Source organism: Aythya fuligula, chromosome 7 (assembly GCF_009819795.1).
Source record: "Aythya fuligula isolate bAytFul2 chromosome 7, bAytFul2.pri, whole genome shotgun sequence".
Lineage (NCBI taxonomy): Eukaryota > Metazoa > Chordata > Aves > Anseriformes > Anatidae > Aythya > Aythya fuligula.
In genome coordinates, this window is record NC_045565.1 from 24739190 (window position 1) to 24756741 (window position 17552).

A 17552-nucleotide genomic window follows, 5' to 3' on the forward strand; every position below is an offset into this window, starting at 1 on the left:
CCCCGCGGAGGGCGGCGGCAGCGCGGGGCTATGGGGCCGGCTGGGAGCGGGGCTGGGAGGGCGGGCGGTGAGCTGCCACCCCCTTAAACCCTCCAAAACCTCCCATCCGACCCCATCCCATCCGACCTCATCCCATCCCAGCCCGCTCCGCCGCCGCTGCTCCCCGGGAGAGACCCCGCGCGGTGCCCTCCCGGCCCGGCCCGGCCCGGCTCGGCTCGGCTCGGCTCGGGGCTCGGATGCTGCCATGGGCAGCCGCTTCTCCAGCATCCCTGCGCTGCCCCGCGGCGGCCAGGGCCGGCTGCACCGCGCCCGCCACCATCACCTGAAAGGTAGGGCTCCCGGAGCGCCCCGACGTGGGGTGGGCACCCCGGGCTCCTCTTTGGGACGCGTTGGGTCCCCTGGGTGCTGTGGGGTGGCACGGTCCCGTGCCGGCACCCCTGGGGAGCGAGGGGACAGCCCGTCGGAGGAGTCGGAGAGCTGAAGTGCCCCCCCAGGTGCTTCTCTGGCAGGGAACGCTTCGCTTTGGCATCTTTTCTGGGTGCCACGGGCATATGTCTGTGTGCGTGGGGCTGACAGCCCTGTCTGGAGGAGGGCAGGGGGTGTTTGGGGCACCCTGGCCAGCTTACGTGGTTATTCTCCTCCTCGTGAGGATGAAATCCCCTTTCTGAAATCCCTGGGCACTGGCAGGACCAAACCAGATGGGGATGGCTTCTGTAAGGCGAGCAGGAGTGACTGCCGAACTCTCCTCTGTCCCTGCCCTTTTTTGCCTCTCTGGGCTGGGAGGCTGGTAGCAGAAAATAACCTGTCATTCTGGAGAGGGATTTCCTTGGGCAGCAGCACACACCGTGTGTGTTCACTGCTACCTGGGTACCTCTTTGTTAAGCAGTGGATGTCAGCCATCCCTCCCTGAGCAGGGATTGAGGGCAGGTGCTGTCCCTGCAGCCGTTTCAGGAGATCAGAACTTGTTGCAGCTTCACCAGTATTGCAGGATTTACAACTGGCAGCATGGGAGATGGGGATGTTGGTATTCACCCTCATTTTTACTGAGCTTTTAAACCATAGGATAGGGGAGTGGAAAGGGTTAATAAGGAGCTAGGCAACTGGTTGCTCTTCTGAAGGATTTTCTAATACTTGCATTATACTTCCCTTCCACCTCTGTGCTTGGATGATTTGGAACAGTTGCATGAACTGAGGGTGGTCATACCACGGCTGTTAATGGCCATGCAAGGAGGCATTACGGATGCTTGCTGCTCTGTCATTGACAAAGTCAGTCAGAAACTCGGCCCAGACAATGGCCGTGCTTAAAATCAGACTTGTGAGAAGGGTGCTGAGCCCTAGATGGTGAACCATCAGCTCTGTCAATGCAAACAAGAAGGTGTATGACATGCTGTAGTAGCTGGTGTGCAGTTGTAAACTGCCAGGGAGGATTTATCTCTGAGAATCATGCTGTCAGCTAGAAATCTTTCTGGAGCAACCTTAAGCAGATAAGAATTTATAAACTGGAGCCAGAAGGGACACTGCCACTTAATCCATTACCAGTGGCTTACGTGAGATTTCCAGGATGCTCAGTATGAATCACCTGATCTAGGGGGAGGGAGGCTGATGGCACTTTTGTTTGTTTTGTTCTTCCTTTAATTTCCATTTTAATGAAATTCCTACCTGTGCCAAGGCAGCAAGTAGAAATGTTCTCAGACTGTAGCACTGACATCATTTTGATTTGGAGTAAAGAGTTAACAAGACATTGTCTTTGTTGTAAAAACCAAGCGACTGCCAGGGACAATATGTGCCTTTTCTGTCTTTTTTGAAACCGAACTGCCTCAGGTCCTACATTTAAATGCAGAATAAACAAGTCTGATTGGATCTGACAGGTTCCTGTAAAATGCTCTGGAGGCACCGCAGTGAAAGTATGAATGTCACACAGTTTTGTTACAAATCTGCCATTTAACATTTTGTAAAGTGTATTTTAATTGAAGGTCCCCAGTTCTTCTTCCCTTGGTGCCTGGCTCAGTGAGAGGGACACTGAGCTTAGATAATTCAGCCACCATTGAGTACTCCCCTAGCCTGGTGCCAGGGGTGATTTAGACTCATCTTTGCTCAAGAAGAAGCTCTGACTGCTATTGGTGGTCTGGGGACTCTGAAGCCAGTCCCTGAACCTTACAAATTTATCCCTGCTGTGTAAGAAGTAAGACCCCCATAGATCTGCTTTCCACATGTACTGAAAGTTTTTATACCTTTCTTTTCTTGCTAATCCTGCTAAAAATGTTCGTTGTTAACTAAGCACATCTTCTGAAGACCCTAAGATACTTTGGGTGACATTGAAGACACAGAAATATCATTGAAGACACAGAAATATCATTGAAGACTGGCATGGCTGGCAGAGTACTTGCTGTGCTTTTGGTGTCTGTGTGTAAGAAGGACAGCACCCAGCTGGGTTCTTGGATTTCAGCTTCAGTTTTAAGACCAGGTAGCTGGAATAGGCAGGTCTCTACTGAAGGTGCTGGTGAGAGTAAATCTGGAACCCCAGGCAGATGATTTTACTGCTGCTTTCAGAGCTAGACAACACTTTAAAATCTGATCTGTCCAGCCTTAGAAACGTCTGTTTCTGTTCACTAGAAACTGCTGGATGCCAGGACTTTGGTGTTACCTATTCCAAAACACTGTGTCACCCCTGATATTAGTGTCACGGTTGTGCCTGAAGGCTTTGGCCAGTTTGGAGACGGTGAAAACTAAAGTCAGCGAAAACAGAAGACATTTGAGTCCTCAGCTGCTCAGATGCCACAGTCTTGATGTGGCTGTTAATCTTGAGGCCATGGCCAGTGGCTGGAAGGAGCTTGTCATTTGATGGCATAACGATGGGGAGGTTGAGGTGAGATTATTTTCAGTATTCCTGAGAGTTCTTCACTTCCCATAATCCAGACATGGCTGTTTCCCTGGGTTGACAGAAGGTGATGCATTGTGTACTTTCCTAATGAGCAAAAGATTGTGATTATCTGGGAACAATCTCCTTACGTTGCAGCCAGATAAACTCCAGGAAATTTTTGCTGTCCACCCTCTCTGAAATATGGTTTGGGGCTGCTGTCGAGCAAGGTGTCTCTTCATTCTCCTTTGTAATCCTGCTGTAGCTGTAAACTGCCCTCCTTGCCTAGTGTTACCACTTCCACACATCTGTAGCTGTTGCACTGCTTCCTTAGCTATTGCTCAGCCTTGCTAGATCCGTTTAACTCTTCCTGCTGTGATCTGTGGGTTGTGTACCCCATCAGGCCTGCTGTGTTGTTCCCAGATTTGCTGCTCTTGGATGCTAGGAATGTGTTTTTGGCTCTTGGACCAGAGGTGAACCTGGTGGTGGACCACAGGTGGACCCAAATTCCATCTCCTGGGCTCTGTGGGCAAGCTTCTCTTTATCCTCGCTTGTCTCCATGTCCTCAGATGCAAGAAGGCTTAGCTGTTTCTGTGGACCACAGATCAATATTATGTTGTAGAAGCTAAGAAATCATACCGTCTCCTCTCTTAAACCTTTTCCTTGAGCATCCTAGGCAGGTTTGCTGCTCTTTTTTGATCCTCCTCTTGCCTTGGAAGGCTCTTTTCCATGGGGAGTGACAGTGAGCAGGATTTCTTCCCGTCGTTCTTCTGACGGGTTATGATATTTATGCAAAAGAATGCATGCACTACATTAGAGACAGCCCGAGGTACTCAGGGATCCTCTTCTCAGCAGTGGGTGATTACTCATGGGTTATTCGTTATTGTTTGTGTTGCAGTGGCATCTGGAGGCTCCTGTAGAGATCTGAGTCATGCTGGGCTGGGTGTTTCTACAGCCCCTGCTGAAAGGGTGTGCTGTGCTTGCTGCTCGTTCAGACAGATAGCTCTTGCTCGTGGGTGTGTGTGATCTCTGGGACAATTAGGGGCTTATATCTCTAAAGAACCACGAGAAGCAGGTTATTACCTTGGCAGGGCAGTTCTTCTGAATCTCTTCTTTTGCTTGGAAAGCTGATGTCAGGGCCAGCAGTGGTTTGATGAAAGCTGGGACCCTGCCCTTCTGTCTGTGAGCCTCCAAAAACACAACTGCTGTGCAGCACAGCGTCGTGGAGATGGGAGCTTCCCTCCTTCCTTAGCCCCTGGGGATACCAGTCATCACTACACATCTTACATGATTCTGTAGTCTTTGCCGGCATTTTTGCAGTTGCCATTCCAAATCTTACATGTCCCATTGACTCATAAATGTGTCGGACATTTTTCTCCTTTCACTGGTATTTTATGAGCCTCTGAAATGAATGCGGGAGATAGGAATCTGGATGGTGGAGGCATTTCAATAATTTTATGTTGTTGACAGGAAAGAATATCGTGCTGCCAGCTCCATTTCTTGTACTTGCCGGATAAAACTAAGTGGGGAGGAAAAGAACATCAGCAGCTGGTAAACGAGGGGATTAGAAATTGGGGTGCAAGCAGGGCATTAGGGAGAATGCCAACCATGGTGCTGTGGGATAGCCTCGGCTCCCAGTGCTGTCATAATTGGTTCCTTGAACTTTCATTTTCTTCCAGCCTTAGGGAGTCAGAAGTTTCACCATCACAGGCTCTGAAAGTTGCCTCTGGCTCCCTGCTTTTCTGCTTCTGTTCTGTCCTGGGGTTTGATTTCCCTCTGACCTGTCAGTCTGTCTGGGTCATAGGTGTAAAGCTTGTCCTGCATGAGGTTTCCAGGTGTATGTTACCTTTTCCCAAGCACTGGATTTTTTTCCCCAAGTTACTGAACTTTGATGTATTGAAATTTAAGCTGTCTAAAATCGCCCAATGCTCCAAACACAGCAATTTATTGACTTTACTTTTTCTTTCCAATTGTCCCTTCCATAAGGTACAGAGGCCTGTTGGTGAAGCAGGTAATGGTGCAGCTTGTTGGAAATTTCCCAGGAAACGGTGTGGTGCTTTGCCAACAGGGACTCTCTGTATTTCACAAGGGCAAGAAAGGCCGCTTCTGAAAACCACTAGGAAGCAAAACAGCAGTGAGGTGATTGAGCTGAAAATGTTAGTCTAAGGCTCAGTAGTAGTTAAAAAAGCAAATGAAATAGTAGAAATCATAAGGGAACCCAAAGAGAAGAAAACAGAGATGTATACAATTTATACAATAAAATAGATTGATACGATTATATAGTTGTATAAATCTGGATGTTGCCTGTAGTTCTGGTTCTTCCCTTTCCACCATCTTAAAAAAGGTACAAGGAATCTGGAAAAGGTTCGGAGGAGGGCAACAAGGGCGACGATCAAAGGTCTGAAATAATTTAATGTAAGGAATGATTGAATAAACTGGGACTCTTACCTCTGGAAAAAGGGACAGCTGGGGTGGTAAATGATAGAGATTTAAAAGTCCTGGCTGGCATGCAGAGAAGGGGCAGAGCTCCACACTCTGCTGTCTCTTCCAGTACAGGAACTAGGAGGACATCAGGTGAAGTTGGTAGTTCCCTTTGAGCAGATGGAGCCTGTAGCCATCTGCAGTGGCTGGTAGCTCTCAGAGCTCATTAATAGTGGATGTTATGAGTGCAAAAATGGGTTCAATTTTACATGACATTGGAGGAGGTCATGAAAGAGGAATCCTCTGAAGTTTCCTGCATACAAAGCCCACACACTCACCCTGCTCGTGTGGGCTTTCTAAAGGGGTCTTCCTAAGGCTACCCATAATCAGCTGATAATGATAATGCTGAGATGAGAGCTCAACATTTCTCCACACCAGTGACAGATGGAGCTGGAATGTTCAGCGATTGTATTGATGGCTGCAGGGACAGCCTTCTCTGATGTTGGCTAGTCTCTAACTGGATCCATCCTCTTTTTTTGTAAATATCCCTGCCTGTATGTTTACAGAGTGGTTCATCACCACGGCAGCCTCGGAGTCATGCACAGAACAGAACATCCAGGCTTTATCCGGGAGACAGCAGGGACTGTGACAGGGTCCCTGTGCAAACTCCCACCACATCTTTCATGGATGAGACTGTGTCTCCTGCACCCCAGGGTTTGGACAAATAAAGGTGTTTTTGCATTTGAGGGCTTTTGTGAGTAAGAGAAAACAGGTTCTCTTTGCTTACTTTGACCCCCCCCGAGTGACAAAGTGTGTAAGCAGCCCCCGCTTTGTTTTGTTTCCTAGACTACTGAAATATCAGCTTTTGTGGATATCCCTGTATCTGGGGAAGGTTCTAATGCAGAGGCTTGGAAGATTTCAGATTTGGCAGCTGTTCTTACCTACTGCTGCTAGGATAATTGCAGGAACCAGCTACTTCTGCATCGCTCAAATTGTTGCCCATGGCAAGTACACAAGTACATGTCATTTTACTTACAGTGTGTAACTTCACAGTAGCTACTTATTTCAGGGTGGGGATCCACATGTGCCCTGGTTTAGGCTCTCTTGAAATTTTCCTGAACTGTCCTGAAGAGTGGGGTCTGCAACACCTGTGTTTCGGTAGCGTGTCCATTCTCCAGTGTCCATCCATGGTTGATTTGTGATTAACGTGGATCAGTGCACCACGCAGGTGCTCAGTGCCGGGTTGCAAACTGACAAATCCCCAAGTTGTTTCTGACTTTAATCACAGCACTGTAGAGGTGCTTGGTTCTGTGCCACAAATTGACAAATCCCAAAGTAGTTTTGGAGACAAGAGCTGAATTTTAACAGAAACACAGAGCCTGGCAATGTTAAAGCTTCTGCTGTGACTGAAACACGTGTACATAAACCTGAGCTGCCTTGTAACCTAACTGGGTAGGGTACTGCTAGCAGTGCATCTGGGGAGGAGGGTAGGCACGTGGATAATTCCCCATATGAAGGTCTTAGGTTGATGCAACTATGTCGCTAAAATTAAGCCAGGGCAGCTTTTCATCTCCGCTCATTCTTGGGCATCTCTAGCTGGTAAAAGCAAGTTGTATATAAGATTCTAGTTCATGTTTATATTACTGGTTATTTGGCCTTCCAGTAACACGATTAAAATAGAGTTGCATTCTAAAATTATAGAGCAGAGGATGCCATGGTAGTATTATATGTATACAATTCTGTTCGTCCCACTCGGTTCATCTCTTTGCTGAAGCATGGGGAAGGATTCTTGGCTCTTAGAAGATGATCAGGTCAAACCTCGGGTCTATTTTTATGCAAAATTCTAGAAAGTAAATGTTAATTGTTCTCAGCCAGCCTGAAAGATAAAATACCATGCAGATTTTTAATTTATTTATTTTTTATTTTTTTTTAAATGTGCTTCGTGTATTGTGTAAACACTTTTGGAAAACTAATACTAAAATTTTAGCCAAAATAAATTCTAAAGTACTGGCATTGCTTGCAAAGTCTCTCTCCTCTCTTTGTTCCTTCATATTCAGTATTTGGGTTTCATGCTGGTAACACTGATGCTTCCAGATGTTCCTGCATGTGTGGGCTTACACATGTGCATGGGCATATGCAGGGATTCCCTGTTGACTGTTGAGCTCATCATTTTATGGTATGGCCAGAACACACACACTGTTTAGCACCGGGACGTGAGAAGACTGGCAGCTCCCACATTATTTCCTAAATGCGTTACAGCCTTTTCAGCAAAGCAATGGCTGGGGAGCTCTGTAGCTGGCCATTGCCAACTACTCGTGATGAAACAGAGGTCTGTGGGTTGGCCATGAGCTATGGCTGCAAATATCTGCTATCCAACCGAAGTCTGCCTTTGCCTTCCTGCTTTCCCCTTTGTGCTCCCCTTGGCTTGTCTCATGGAGGGGTACAAGAAGCAACACATCAAGTTTAATTAAAACTTCCCGTGTGACTCCAGAAACCACTGCTGCCTATTTTCCCAGCTAGGCCAGGAGAATATTCTGGGAAGCAGTTGTGTGAATAATCAAAGGGGAAGAAAGTTGATGAAAAATTCCACTGACCCAGTGGAAATGGTTCTACTCTTGGGAGTGTCTTTAAAAAACTGTTCAGTTTGGGTAAATGAAAAAGTTGAATTTGCTTTCAAACAAAATGCTTTGAAAGTCTTTTAGATGGGACCAACAAATGGGTCAGGTTTGGCAGGTTTTGAGCATTTCCTTTCATTTTGAAATAGGGATTTCAGAAGGGGTTATAGGTCCATTTTCCAAAATTAAGGGAAGGGTGCTGCCAACAAGGGCCTTTCTTCTCAGCAACAGTCACACCTTTCCTGAAGGGGTGATTTTTTAATAGTAATGGAATTGGGTTTGGTAAATTGAGTTTCTCTGTGAAAGAAAGGTCTCAGTGCTTAAATCCGTTAAATTTTATAACATTTTCTCAGGCAAGTGAGAAGAATTCTTATCTGAAAAACATATTTATAGTCATTGAAAATATTGTATTTGAATTTGCTAAAAGGCAAATAAATCAAAGCACTGTAGGAACAGAAATATCTAATGTGCTAGCACAGGCATTTTGGGTTATGCTTTGAGAAGAAGTTTCATCCTAATGGGGTATGAAGGAAGGAGCCTGGCTTTTGAAGAGACAAGGGTCTGCAGGATGCTGTGCAGAGGTGGAAATGTGGGATCCTTTGTCCCAGAGGAATTAATCAGGGGCACTTTTGGGGTGTTACTTATGGAGCGGAATGGGAGCATGAAAGTCTTTGTGAGCAGCGTCTGTCTGGACGTCTTTCTGGCTTCACCCTACTTGAAAGCTGGAGCTCACACCTTGACCCTTGTTTAGAAGAAATATAATCATGTTATGCTTGATTCATTCTAATTTATGTTGACTTCCCATATGCCAACACATGATTTAAAAACCCCACTGATCATCTTTTATCCTCTGTTAGGCATACGCTCTGCTTGATTTCCCTTTAACTGCTACTTGGATGGAGCCGTGACTATGTTTTGTGCTCTGCTGCTCATCAACACCATCTAATGTATAGATTAGTATTAGACTCTTAACTTGCTGCTGGACAGGCTTTTGCCAGATAAGCTGAGCAGAAGTAGATTCAGAGCTTATTTACTATCCAGATTTCAACTGTTCATCAGAAGGTCAGTTGAAATCTCCTCCTTATGTGATAGCTGCTTAATTTAGCATTTAATTGTATTGATATTACTATGGATGATTTCTTTTATTTGAGCAATTGGTGGAATTGCATTTTAAAATATATATCTCACTGGATCATTTTTGTCCATGATACGTTTACTTTGTATTTAGCAAGTATTTACTAGGTAGGAAGGGAAGAGATGGTTTCCCACAGACATATTGACTCTCTTCAGAAGACAGGATGCAACTGGAAGAGTTCAAACAGAAGCTGTGTATTATGTGAGTCACCTGAGCATGTGATAGAAAATGGGAAAGAAAAATTGTGCCTCACCAGTCAGTCATGTTTCAGCATTTCAGCAAATACAAAAATGGGAGAAGTAATTGAAATAATTTATTTATAAAATATTCTGCAAATACATTATGAAGGGCCTGGGTAATGTTCTGGATTTCTACATTCCCATTGCTATCTTGGTGTGTCATTTACTGTATTTGTTTTAATAGTAGAGCTCTTCAATGATTGGATCCCTTAATAGGCATAAAATAAAATAAAAATGCAAAAAGTGCTCACTATTTAAATCTACGAATACCTTTTGTTTAGAGTAGAGATGCCAAGCAATGAGGACAGGCATCAAGAGCTTTACTCCTCCACTTGCAATCTGTCCTGCATTCGTTGCAGCAGAAAGTTCTCACCTAAGCTGGATGCCTAACAGCCTCTACGGATGGTCTGGTACACGGTGCATTTGCTTTGGATGGTTGTTCTCAGACTGGATTGTCATGCACTGGTGGACTTAGCAGACAGATTAAAAATCAGCTGGAGGTTTCAAGCAGAGAGCTCCTGCAGGTGGGACATGTCGTGATGAATGGAGCGAACTCTGGTGCTCTCGCCCACGCTCCGCATGTTTGGTGGCTGAGCAGATAGAGTCAGTCCCCAGTTGTCATCCCAATGTGAAGCCCAGGAGGAAAAATTGCCGAGTGATGGGTGGGAACAGAGACTGAGGGTAAACTCCCAATTTGGAAATGTTAATGTGACATCTATTATTAATAACCCCACTGTGAAAGAAAAGAAAAACCACAACCCTAATGTTTTGCTGCAAATGAAGCTGTGACACAGGGAAGTGGCAGGCAAAATTAAAATTTCATTCTTGCCATGGTCTTACAATAAAGATTTTGTGATACACACCCAGCAATGCCACTATAAATAGTCTCGTTATCTAATCTTCCAACTCAGAATATGACAGAAGATTACAAATAGGGAAACAGTGCAGTGTAGCTTTTAGCTATTTTCCCACTGCTTCACTTGCTTCTGCCGGAGCATTATTGTTCTGCCCCTTGTAATTCTTACGGAGACAACATTATTCACAAGTACAGCATGTCACAAGCAGGAGGAGAGTACAGATAAAACCCCGAAGATTTATGACATAGTTTAGATAAGGCCACATAGGAACTGAGACGAGGGAAGCAATAATTTGGAGTCCGGCGGCATTTCTCAGGGTGCGGTGAGAACTTCTTGCCAGCTCCACTGGCTCAACACAAAGCGAGCGTTTTATAAGAAGGTGCTCCATGTGGTGGGCTGCAGAGAGAAACCTTCCCTAATGAATAACCCAGACACTCACACAGCACAGACTCTGTCCATAGAGGTTTTGGACCTGATCCAAAACCAACAAGACGATGCTAGAAAATTTCACAGGGGCATAGCTAGTGCAGAGAAAACCTCCTGTTCCTTTTGAACTTTTTTTTTTCCCATGGGAGAAGACAGAGGTGGCTGGAGGAGAGATGATAGCTCCTTTCTTCCCACTTCCCTGCCCTGCTGGGGATGCAGATGCCCATTTTTGACCCTTCCTTGGAGCCCTCCCCAGCCCATCTCACATGGGGCACCTGAAGGCAGTAAGGAGAGCTGAGTCTTTGGGATGCTTCCCCTGGGCAGGGGCAGCTGAAAACAAACTTCTGTAGCCTTTGAGTGTGGACACAAATAATCCTTTTCCACAGGGGACTCTGGATTGCCTCCTCAGCTTACATCAAGTGACACAAACTTATAGTGGCCATGGAAGAGGTGGGAGGGAGTATGGCTGTTTTAAATCTTTAAAAAAGACTCAAACCATCCACTTTTTGCTGTATGAGGGGAGCACGAAGGCTTTGAATGCTTGTTCAAACCCCAGTGTTTCCACACTACACAGCCTGAGGGAGGCTCTCAGCCTCCAGCACCCAGCTGGACCAGGCTGGGGCCGATGGAGCACATCCAGGCAGCTCGGTGGAGCTGCACATATATGCTGTCCAGCCATTGCCAACTACAGAAGTCCTCTTCTATGCCTCTATCAACGCCTTCTCATGAAGCAGCTAAAAGCAATGATGAAACTTGAGGAACTGAGCCTCCCTGCAGCTGTTGCTGGGAGGAGGGAAGAGAGCTTGTGCCATTCCCTTGTCCAAAAATAGGACAAGGGATGATTCCCAAGCTGATTTTTAGGGAGGTAACATGATTTGTTTTTATTTTCCACAACAATTCAGTGACAGGAAGACTCAGTTAATCAGCTGTGTAGGACACAGCAGTCCTACATCCATCAGTTCCTGTAGAGCTCTTGTAATCCAGGGTCAGGATACAGTTTTGTCTCCCAGGGAAGTGCTGGGACTTGAGAGCTTCCACCTGTACTCCCAGCCCATTGATGCAGCCAAACAGGCATTCACCTCCACGTACCTACATCACCCACTCCATTCCCTGGTCAACACAGCACCCATAGCATCCTTCTGCGAGAAGGCAGTCGTCTTCAGCTGACTCACTGAGGTGGGCACTTCTGCCTCTTGCAGAAAATCTGAAAATCATCCTTAAATATTGCTAAAGGCAAACAAGCCAAAGAATGTCCCTGAGTCTACCTGCCTGAACTGAGGCCCAATATTGCTAGCAAACTCTTTGGGTTATTCCAACCACCCCAGATTCTGTTATTTCAGCTAAATTCATAGGCATAAGCAATCAGAAACAGTGGCATCTGCAATGCTTTCTGGGCACAGGCACTCTTGAACCATAGCCTATTCACCAGGGAACAGAGTTACCTTCCTAGCAATTAGATTCTGCAGGCAGATCAAATCAGCTGTTGGAACAGAGGTTTTATATATATATATAGTAAAATGCTCCCAGGTGTGCTTTTTAGTACTGTTTCTGGGCTGAAGTAAGGATTGATTAATAAGAGGCACCCAAACCAAGTTATGTGGTGAAGCAGAGCTGGAGCAGGGTGCTTTTGCTCTGATTCAGGGATCTGATTGAATTTGGTGACAGATGCCAAGGATTTATGTCCTTGCCCAAGTTTATCTGTTAAATTAGAAAGTGTTAAAAGCAGGAGCTATTTTTGGAATAAACATATTAAGTAGTGATGGAGAGTGCCAGCTAGGTATTGGTGGGGTGGTATTTTATTTTTATGTATGCTTGTCCAAGGTATATTACTCAGAGCATCAGAATAGAAAGCTGCAGGGATAATACATTGCTCTAGGTTTACACCAGAATACTTGAGTTCAGAGCAACCAGTATGTTTTTTTGTGACATTAATGTGGTATCATAAAGAATATGATTAAATTATATTTATTGTATAAGCACAAGTGAATATAATATAGTACTATGCAGTTATAATTTTTGCTGTAAAGCTCCTACCAGTTGTCCATATTTCTACATTAACATGGAGAGGGGATTATCTTAATTATGTTTTTTTTTAGCATGTTGATAAATGTCCAAACTGTAGAGAAGCTGTTACTTGCCTTGGAAACCATTGCAAAGACACCTCCTGGTTCTCTGCTCACTCTCCTCCTACCAGTAGTCTTTCTCCATTTAATTTATTCTGTAGTATTGCCAGTAGTGTTGTTTTGCTTGATTTATTCTGTAACTTCACCTAAAATAGACTCTGACCTTTAATTTTTGTTTATAGCTTGTATCTAATTCTTTACATTTTTTTTTTAATTATTTTATTATCTTATCACCTCCTTAATGAGCGTTTTACCCTTTTTAGCCATTATTTAGCCTTTTCAACTTCCCACAGGCCATCTTGAAGCCCCTGAATGGTGACAATTTATGGCTGAATCAAGATGCAGGGTGAGGCTGAACAAGGTGACCCATAAACTTCACAGAAGTTGTTGCATTTCCAGTGCCTCTGAGGCCATCTTGTGCCTCAGAAATTAACATTAGTAACTGCTACTTACAAATTGCCTTTTACTGTGCTCCACCAAATAATATGATGCTGAAAAAATTTATGACAGCTAAAATATCCTGGAGTATTCAAATAAAAGCCAAACATATAAGGAAACCATGTCCTGTGTAGGAAGGTCACAGTATGAAAAAAAAAAGATGGCTTGCTTTGTCTGCAGGTCACATTGACACGTGAGCTAGAAATACATGTACGAGATGGAGACCTAGATGTGCTAGATTTAAGGGGGAACTCCGTAGCTGCTGCCGTGGGACTATTTTCAGGTGCTCAGATGAGTGAATAACCCAAATATAGTTTAAGCCTGTGACTATTTAATTTTCATAGCAATGCAAATACATTAGGTGAAGGCTAAGAGCTCTGCATCTAATTTAGCAGTGTTGCTTTAGCAACATCATGCAGGATGCAAATAGTCTCCTTGGTAACACTTCCTAAGTGTCATTAGATAAGCGATGGTTACAAACACGGAAGCAGATCAGAAAGAGAGTCCTGCTCTTGTCCTGTGCCTTTTTATAGCCCCAGACACCACGATTAGCAGGAAGGCAAAAGAGGAGAGGAAAGCAGTTTGGAGGGTAGGAGCTCTTGTTAGCTTTTTACGTTTTGTTCTTTGGAAAAACACACCGGTGGTGACTGGGTTATCTGAATTGTTTTAAATAATGTTTTAAATAAAAGGAGGGTGCTGTCCCTGCCACTGATGGCACCTCCACCTCTCAGGGACAGGCACACACTGTTCTCCTTGCTCTCCAAGGGATGCAGGTTGCAGGTATTAATGCCTAATGGCATCCTCATGTCTTGGTGAGTTTTGAACCTACAGGATAGAAAGGGGAGAGGGAAGGAGACCCCAGCGCTTAGTGTGAGGGTGACCGTGATATCTTCACTCAGTGTGGTGGTAGGGGATCTGCTTCTGGGCTGGGACCAAGCACAGGAGCTGCTCCCCTTCTGCCGAGTCACTTCCCCTGCCCCACTATCACTGTCAGTGTATTGCCTCTCCAAAACCAGATTTGGGTTTTCTTGTTGAATTTTGAAGACCTTTTCCTAGGAAGCAGCAGTGCAGTAGGGATGAAGGTGAGAAGTGGGGTAACTTAGTGCTCAGAAACAGGGCAGTTGCTCTGATGTTGGCAGAGGCAACTTTTCTATATAGAAAGAGTTGTGAATGGTGGCAGCTTTTCCAGCTCTCATGCAATATATATATATATTTATATTATTTATTTATTTATTTATTTATTCATGAGGGAAACTGCAGGGATTGCACAAGAATCCTAGCTTTCGTTTGACAATGCTTCCCTTCCCCATCCTTCCCTTCTGTATACTTCTCTTTTACACAGAAAAGCTGAAAGGTACATAACCAATATGACCTGATGGCTCAAAACTCAGAAACCAGACAAAAGTCTGCCAATGCTTTTGTTTTACACTGATCTTTATTTTAATCCCACTTGTTGATGTCTGAGGATCTTATCCAAGGAATCTGAATGCCTGGTAATGTCAGCACATGAAGGACAGTGGTGGAAGGAGCCAAGTCTACAATGGCATCAGAAGAGGTTTATTCAGGTTTGGGATGAAAGTCTGAGAGCAGATGGTTTTATTTTATCATGATCTTGACCCTGCTTTGGTAGAGATAGATATCTGGTGGACTTCTGCACTTCTGGGGAGACCCTCAGAACCAAAGCTAAGCCAGACCCTTGCAGCCAAACACCTCTTGACCAGTGACCATCAGGTTTGTATGTAATTACAGGTTCCAGGGTCTTGGGGCTGGTTAGGCCAAGGGGCTTCATTTCAGCAGTGTACAGCACCTTGTGATTTAGATTCGTGGCAACAGGCTGACTGCAATTTCTCCTCTTCTGATGTAAAGGGAATTGAAATGTCAATAGCCTCTCTTTACAAGGAGAATTTAAAAAGAAAACCAAACACCAACCATCCCCCACAGCCCTTTTTTTTCCCTCCCAAATCCTCTTGGAATTCATCCATCTTCATATCGCTCTTATCTCGTGGCCTCTACTCTAAATGTCAGTGCTAATTAATGGGACCTTGGTCCTCCGTGTTCAGATGATTAGCAATCTGCTGTTCCGATGATGAACAATCAAACATTTGTTCGTGAGAGGGGGGCCCTCAGGTCTCCTCTACCTCCTGGGGGAAAGTGCTGGGGCTGTTGGCCTCGTGTGCGACAAGAAGCAAAGTCTGAAACATGTCTTTACCTCATGCTGTCAAACCCAAGCAGGTGATGTTCTCCTGAGCAGGGTGAGAGATGTGTTTCCTAAGCCTTCTAGAGGTTAGAGCAGCACTGGTGAGTTTTTTGGATACCAAGTGCAGCACGATGACCTTCCTGCAGCGAGGTTTGGAACTGCTTTGGAGGTGAAGTTTGGCTCTGCATGCAAGTTGTTCTGCAGTGGAGGAGCAGCTTCTCCTCATCACCGTGGCCCATGGCTTAGTAGGACAGGGGACCCGGACAAATGACAGCTAAATGGGAGCTCAGCCCTCAAACTGCCCCTCCGGTTGCTGTGTGCACAGCAGCGTTTCCCTCCAGGACAGCCACATTGCTGTGTTTCTGCCACCTGTGGTTTGTAGGCATCATTTTTTAAACCAAATTGGGATAGGAAAACTATCCTTTTTCTTCTTTTTCTTTCTTGATACTCCTGGGGCTGCTCCATCCCTGTGTCCCTGCTGGGGCCTGATGGACGTCTCCTGTCCTGCACTGCTCCCTCCCCCTCACAGCCCCTGGGTCAGACGCTGCCCCTCATCCTCCTGCTGGCAGTCAGGGTGGTCTTAGGATGGCAACTGGATATATCAAGGCAAAAAACACAGCACACAAGCCTCCTCTCTACCAGCCCCCTCCTGACCCCCAGCCCTGACTCCTCCGTTCCTGTGAATACGCTCCTTTCTCCCTTTTTCACCGAAAAACAAACAGAAGCGATTGCAGCCAAAACTCCCTCCCGGGGTGACTCTGGCATGGACACAGAAGTCTCTCATTCAGCATTCACCTCTGACAACAGATGACTTTTGGCAACTCTCTGCTTGCTCGGATGGGTTTATTAGCACTTGCTGTGTGCTTCCTCTGCAGCTGGAGCTGCTTTCATGGCCATGCAGGCATCCGCAGTGTCTCTTCTCTCGCTGGCACCCCTGTCTGTTATTTTTATATTTTTAGTGGCCTTCCTCATGCAATAACAGGAATTATCTCTTCGATAAGCATCTTCTCAACAGAATATTAATGTATATAATTAGGATAGTATTTGCCTCTTGATTCACACTGTTCATCCCAAAATTGGCTTAATTACACAGCTGCTCCTCTTGAAGGAGGCCGTGTTTGTTTAAAAGCTTAAATATGGAGATAGGGGCTAAATTCCTTCCTTGGAGAAGGCAACCTCAATTTCGGATTTCTAGCTATTTTGTCAACAGTGTTTTGTCTGTTTTAAGGAGGGGAAGAAGTAGAGGGAATGGTACTGCTGTTTTTTGTTTTAATCCTCTACACAGGGAGCAAGGCACAAACCCCCTTGGCCGATTGATTGATTTAGTCACTTTTGAGCTGCTGAAGGTAAAAAGCCTGAGGATCTCACATCCCTTGATTCAAGTGTGATTCCTGTGGTTTTCCTCTCTCTCTGATGTCTTGAAACTCAGGTGTCCCTACCAGCCAGACAAAGTCTGTAGGGTAAGGCACCTGCCTTTCACCCGCTTCCAGTTTGCAAACCACAAAGCTAGCTTTAGCAGCAGCCTCAGCCTTGGTGTTATAAAGACATGGAAGAAAAATGCCTCCAGACAAGTCTGTGGGATTATTTCAGCTTTCTGGGAGACAGCTGAGATGTTATGTTCAATTTTGCTATCAATTCTTCAGCTTTGAGCATTGCTGCTGTAAACTATCAGCACCTCCTGTGAGTATGTTAGTGTTTGGAAGTATGCAGTAAATCAGATTATAGCCGCCCTTTATTAACCCTGATGCACAAGACTTCAGCAGTAGAGGTTTGATTCAGTGAAAATGAATGAGGATAGTTAAAGTCAAATATAAATAGAGCTCATTAAAAAACAAACAAACCAGCCTCTGTTTCATTATGTGACTCTTAACTGCACCATGAGAACAGAAGCAGTCCTCATTAAAGTCCCCTGGCAGCCTTGTTCTCTTCATCTTCTTCTGCAAACTCATGAGCTATAGGAGCTCTTGGGGACATGAATCCAATCTGTGCCTTGTCATGGCAGAAAGAGGGGGAAAAACAAACAGAACAAGCCTGTGTGCACGCGCAGGCAATAAAATGAGCACAGCCCTGCTGGCACATCCATGTCCCATCCAGACCCCTGACAGAGCATCGCTGCTGTCCTGCACCTGGGTAACCTCTCCAGTGCTCTCAGCAGCACCCTGTCCTTGCCAGGCTGTGAGGTGATGGAGGAGCCTCTGGTGTCTCCTCTTCTCCCAGCACCTTGTTTTGGTGGTGCTGTGGGTT

The 17552-nt window shown here is 45.3% G+C and overlaps 1 protein-coding gene across 1 annotated transcript in view; it reads left to right on the forward strand.

Annotated features, from left to right (window-relative positions):
• Nucleotides 1-244: 244 nt before the first annotated feature.
• NEURL1 (neuralized E3 ubiquitin protein ligase 1) overlaps nucleotides 245-17552 on the forward strand; it is a 148306-nt gene continuing 130998 nt past the window's right edge. Inside the window, exon 1 of the mRNA XM_032191644.1 lies at nucleotides 245-329. Within this exon, the coding sequence (XP_032047535.1) occupies nucleotides 245-329 (85 nt within the window). The remainder of the gene's footprint in view (nucleotides 330-17552) is intronic.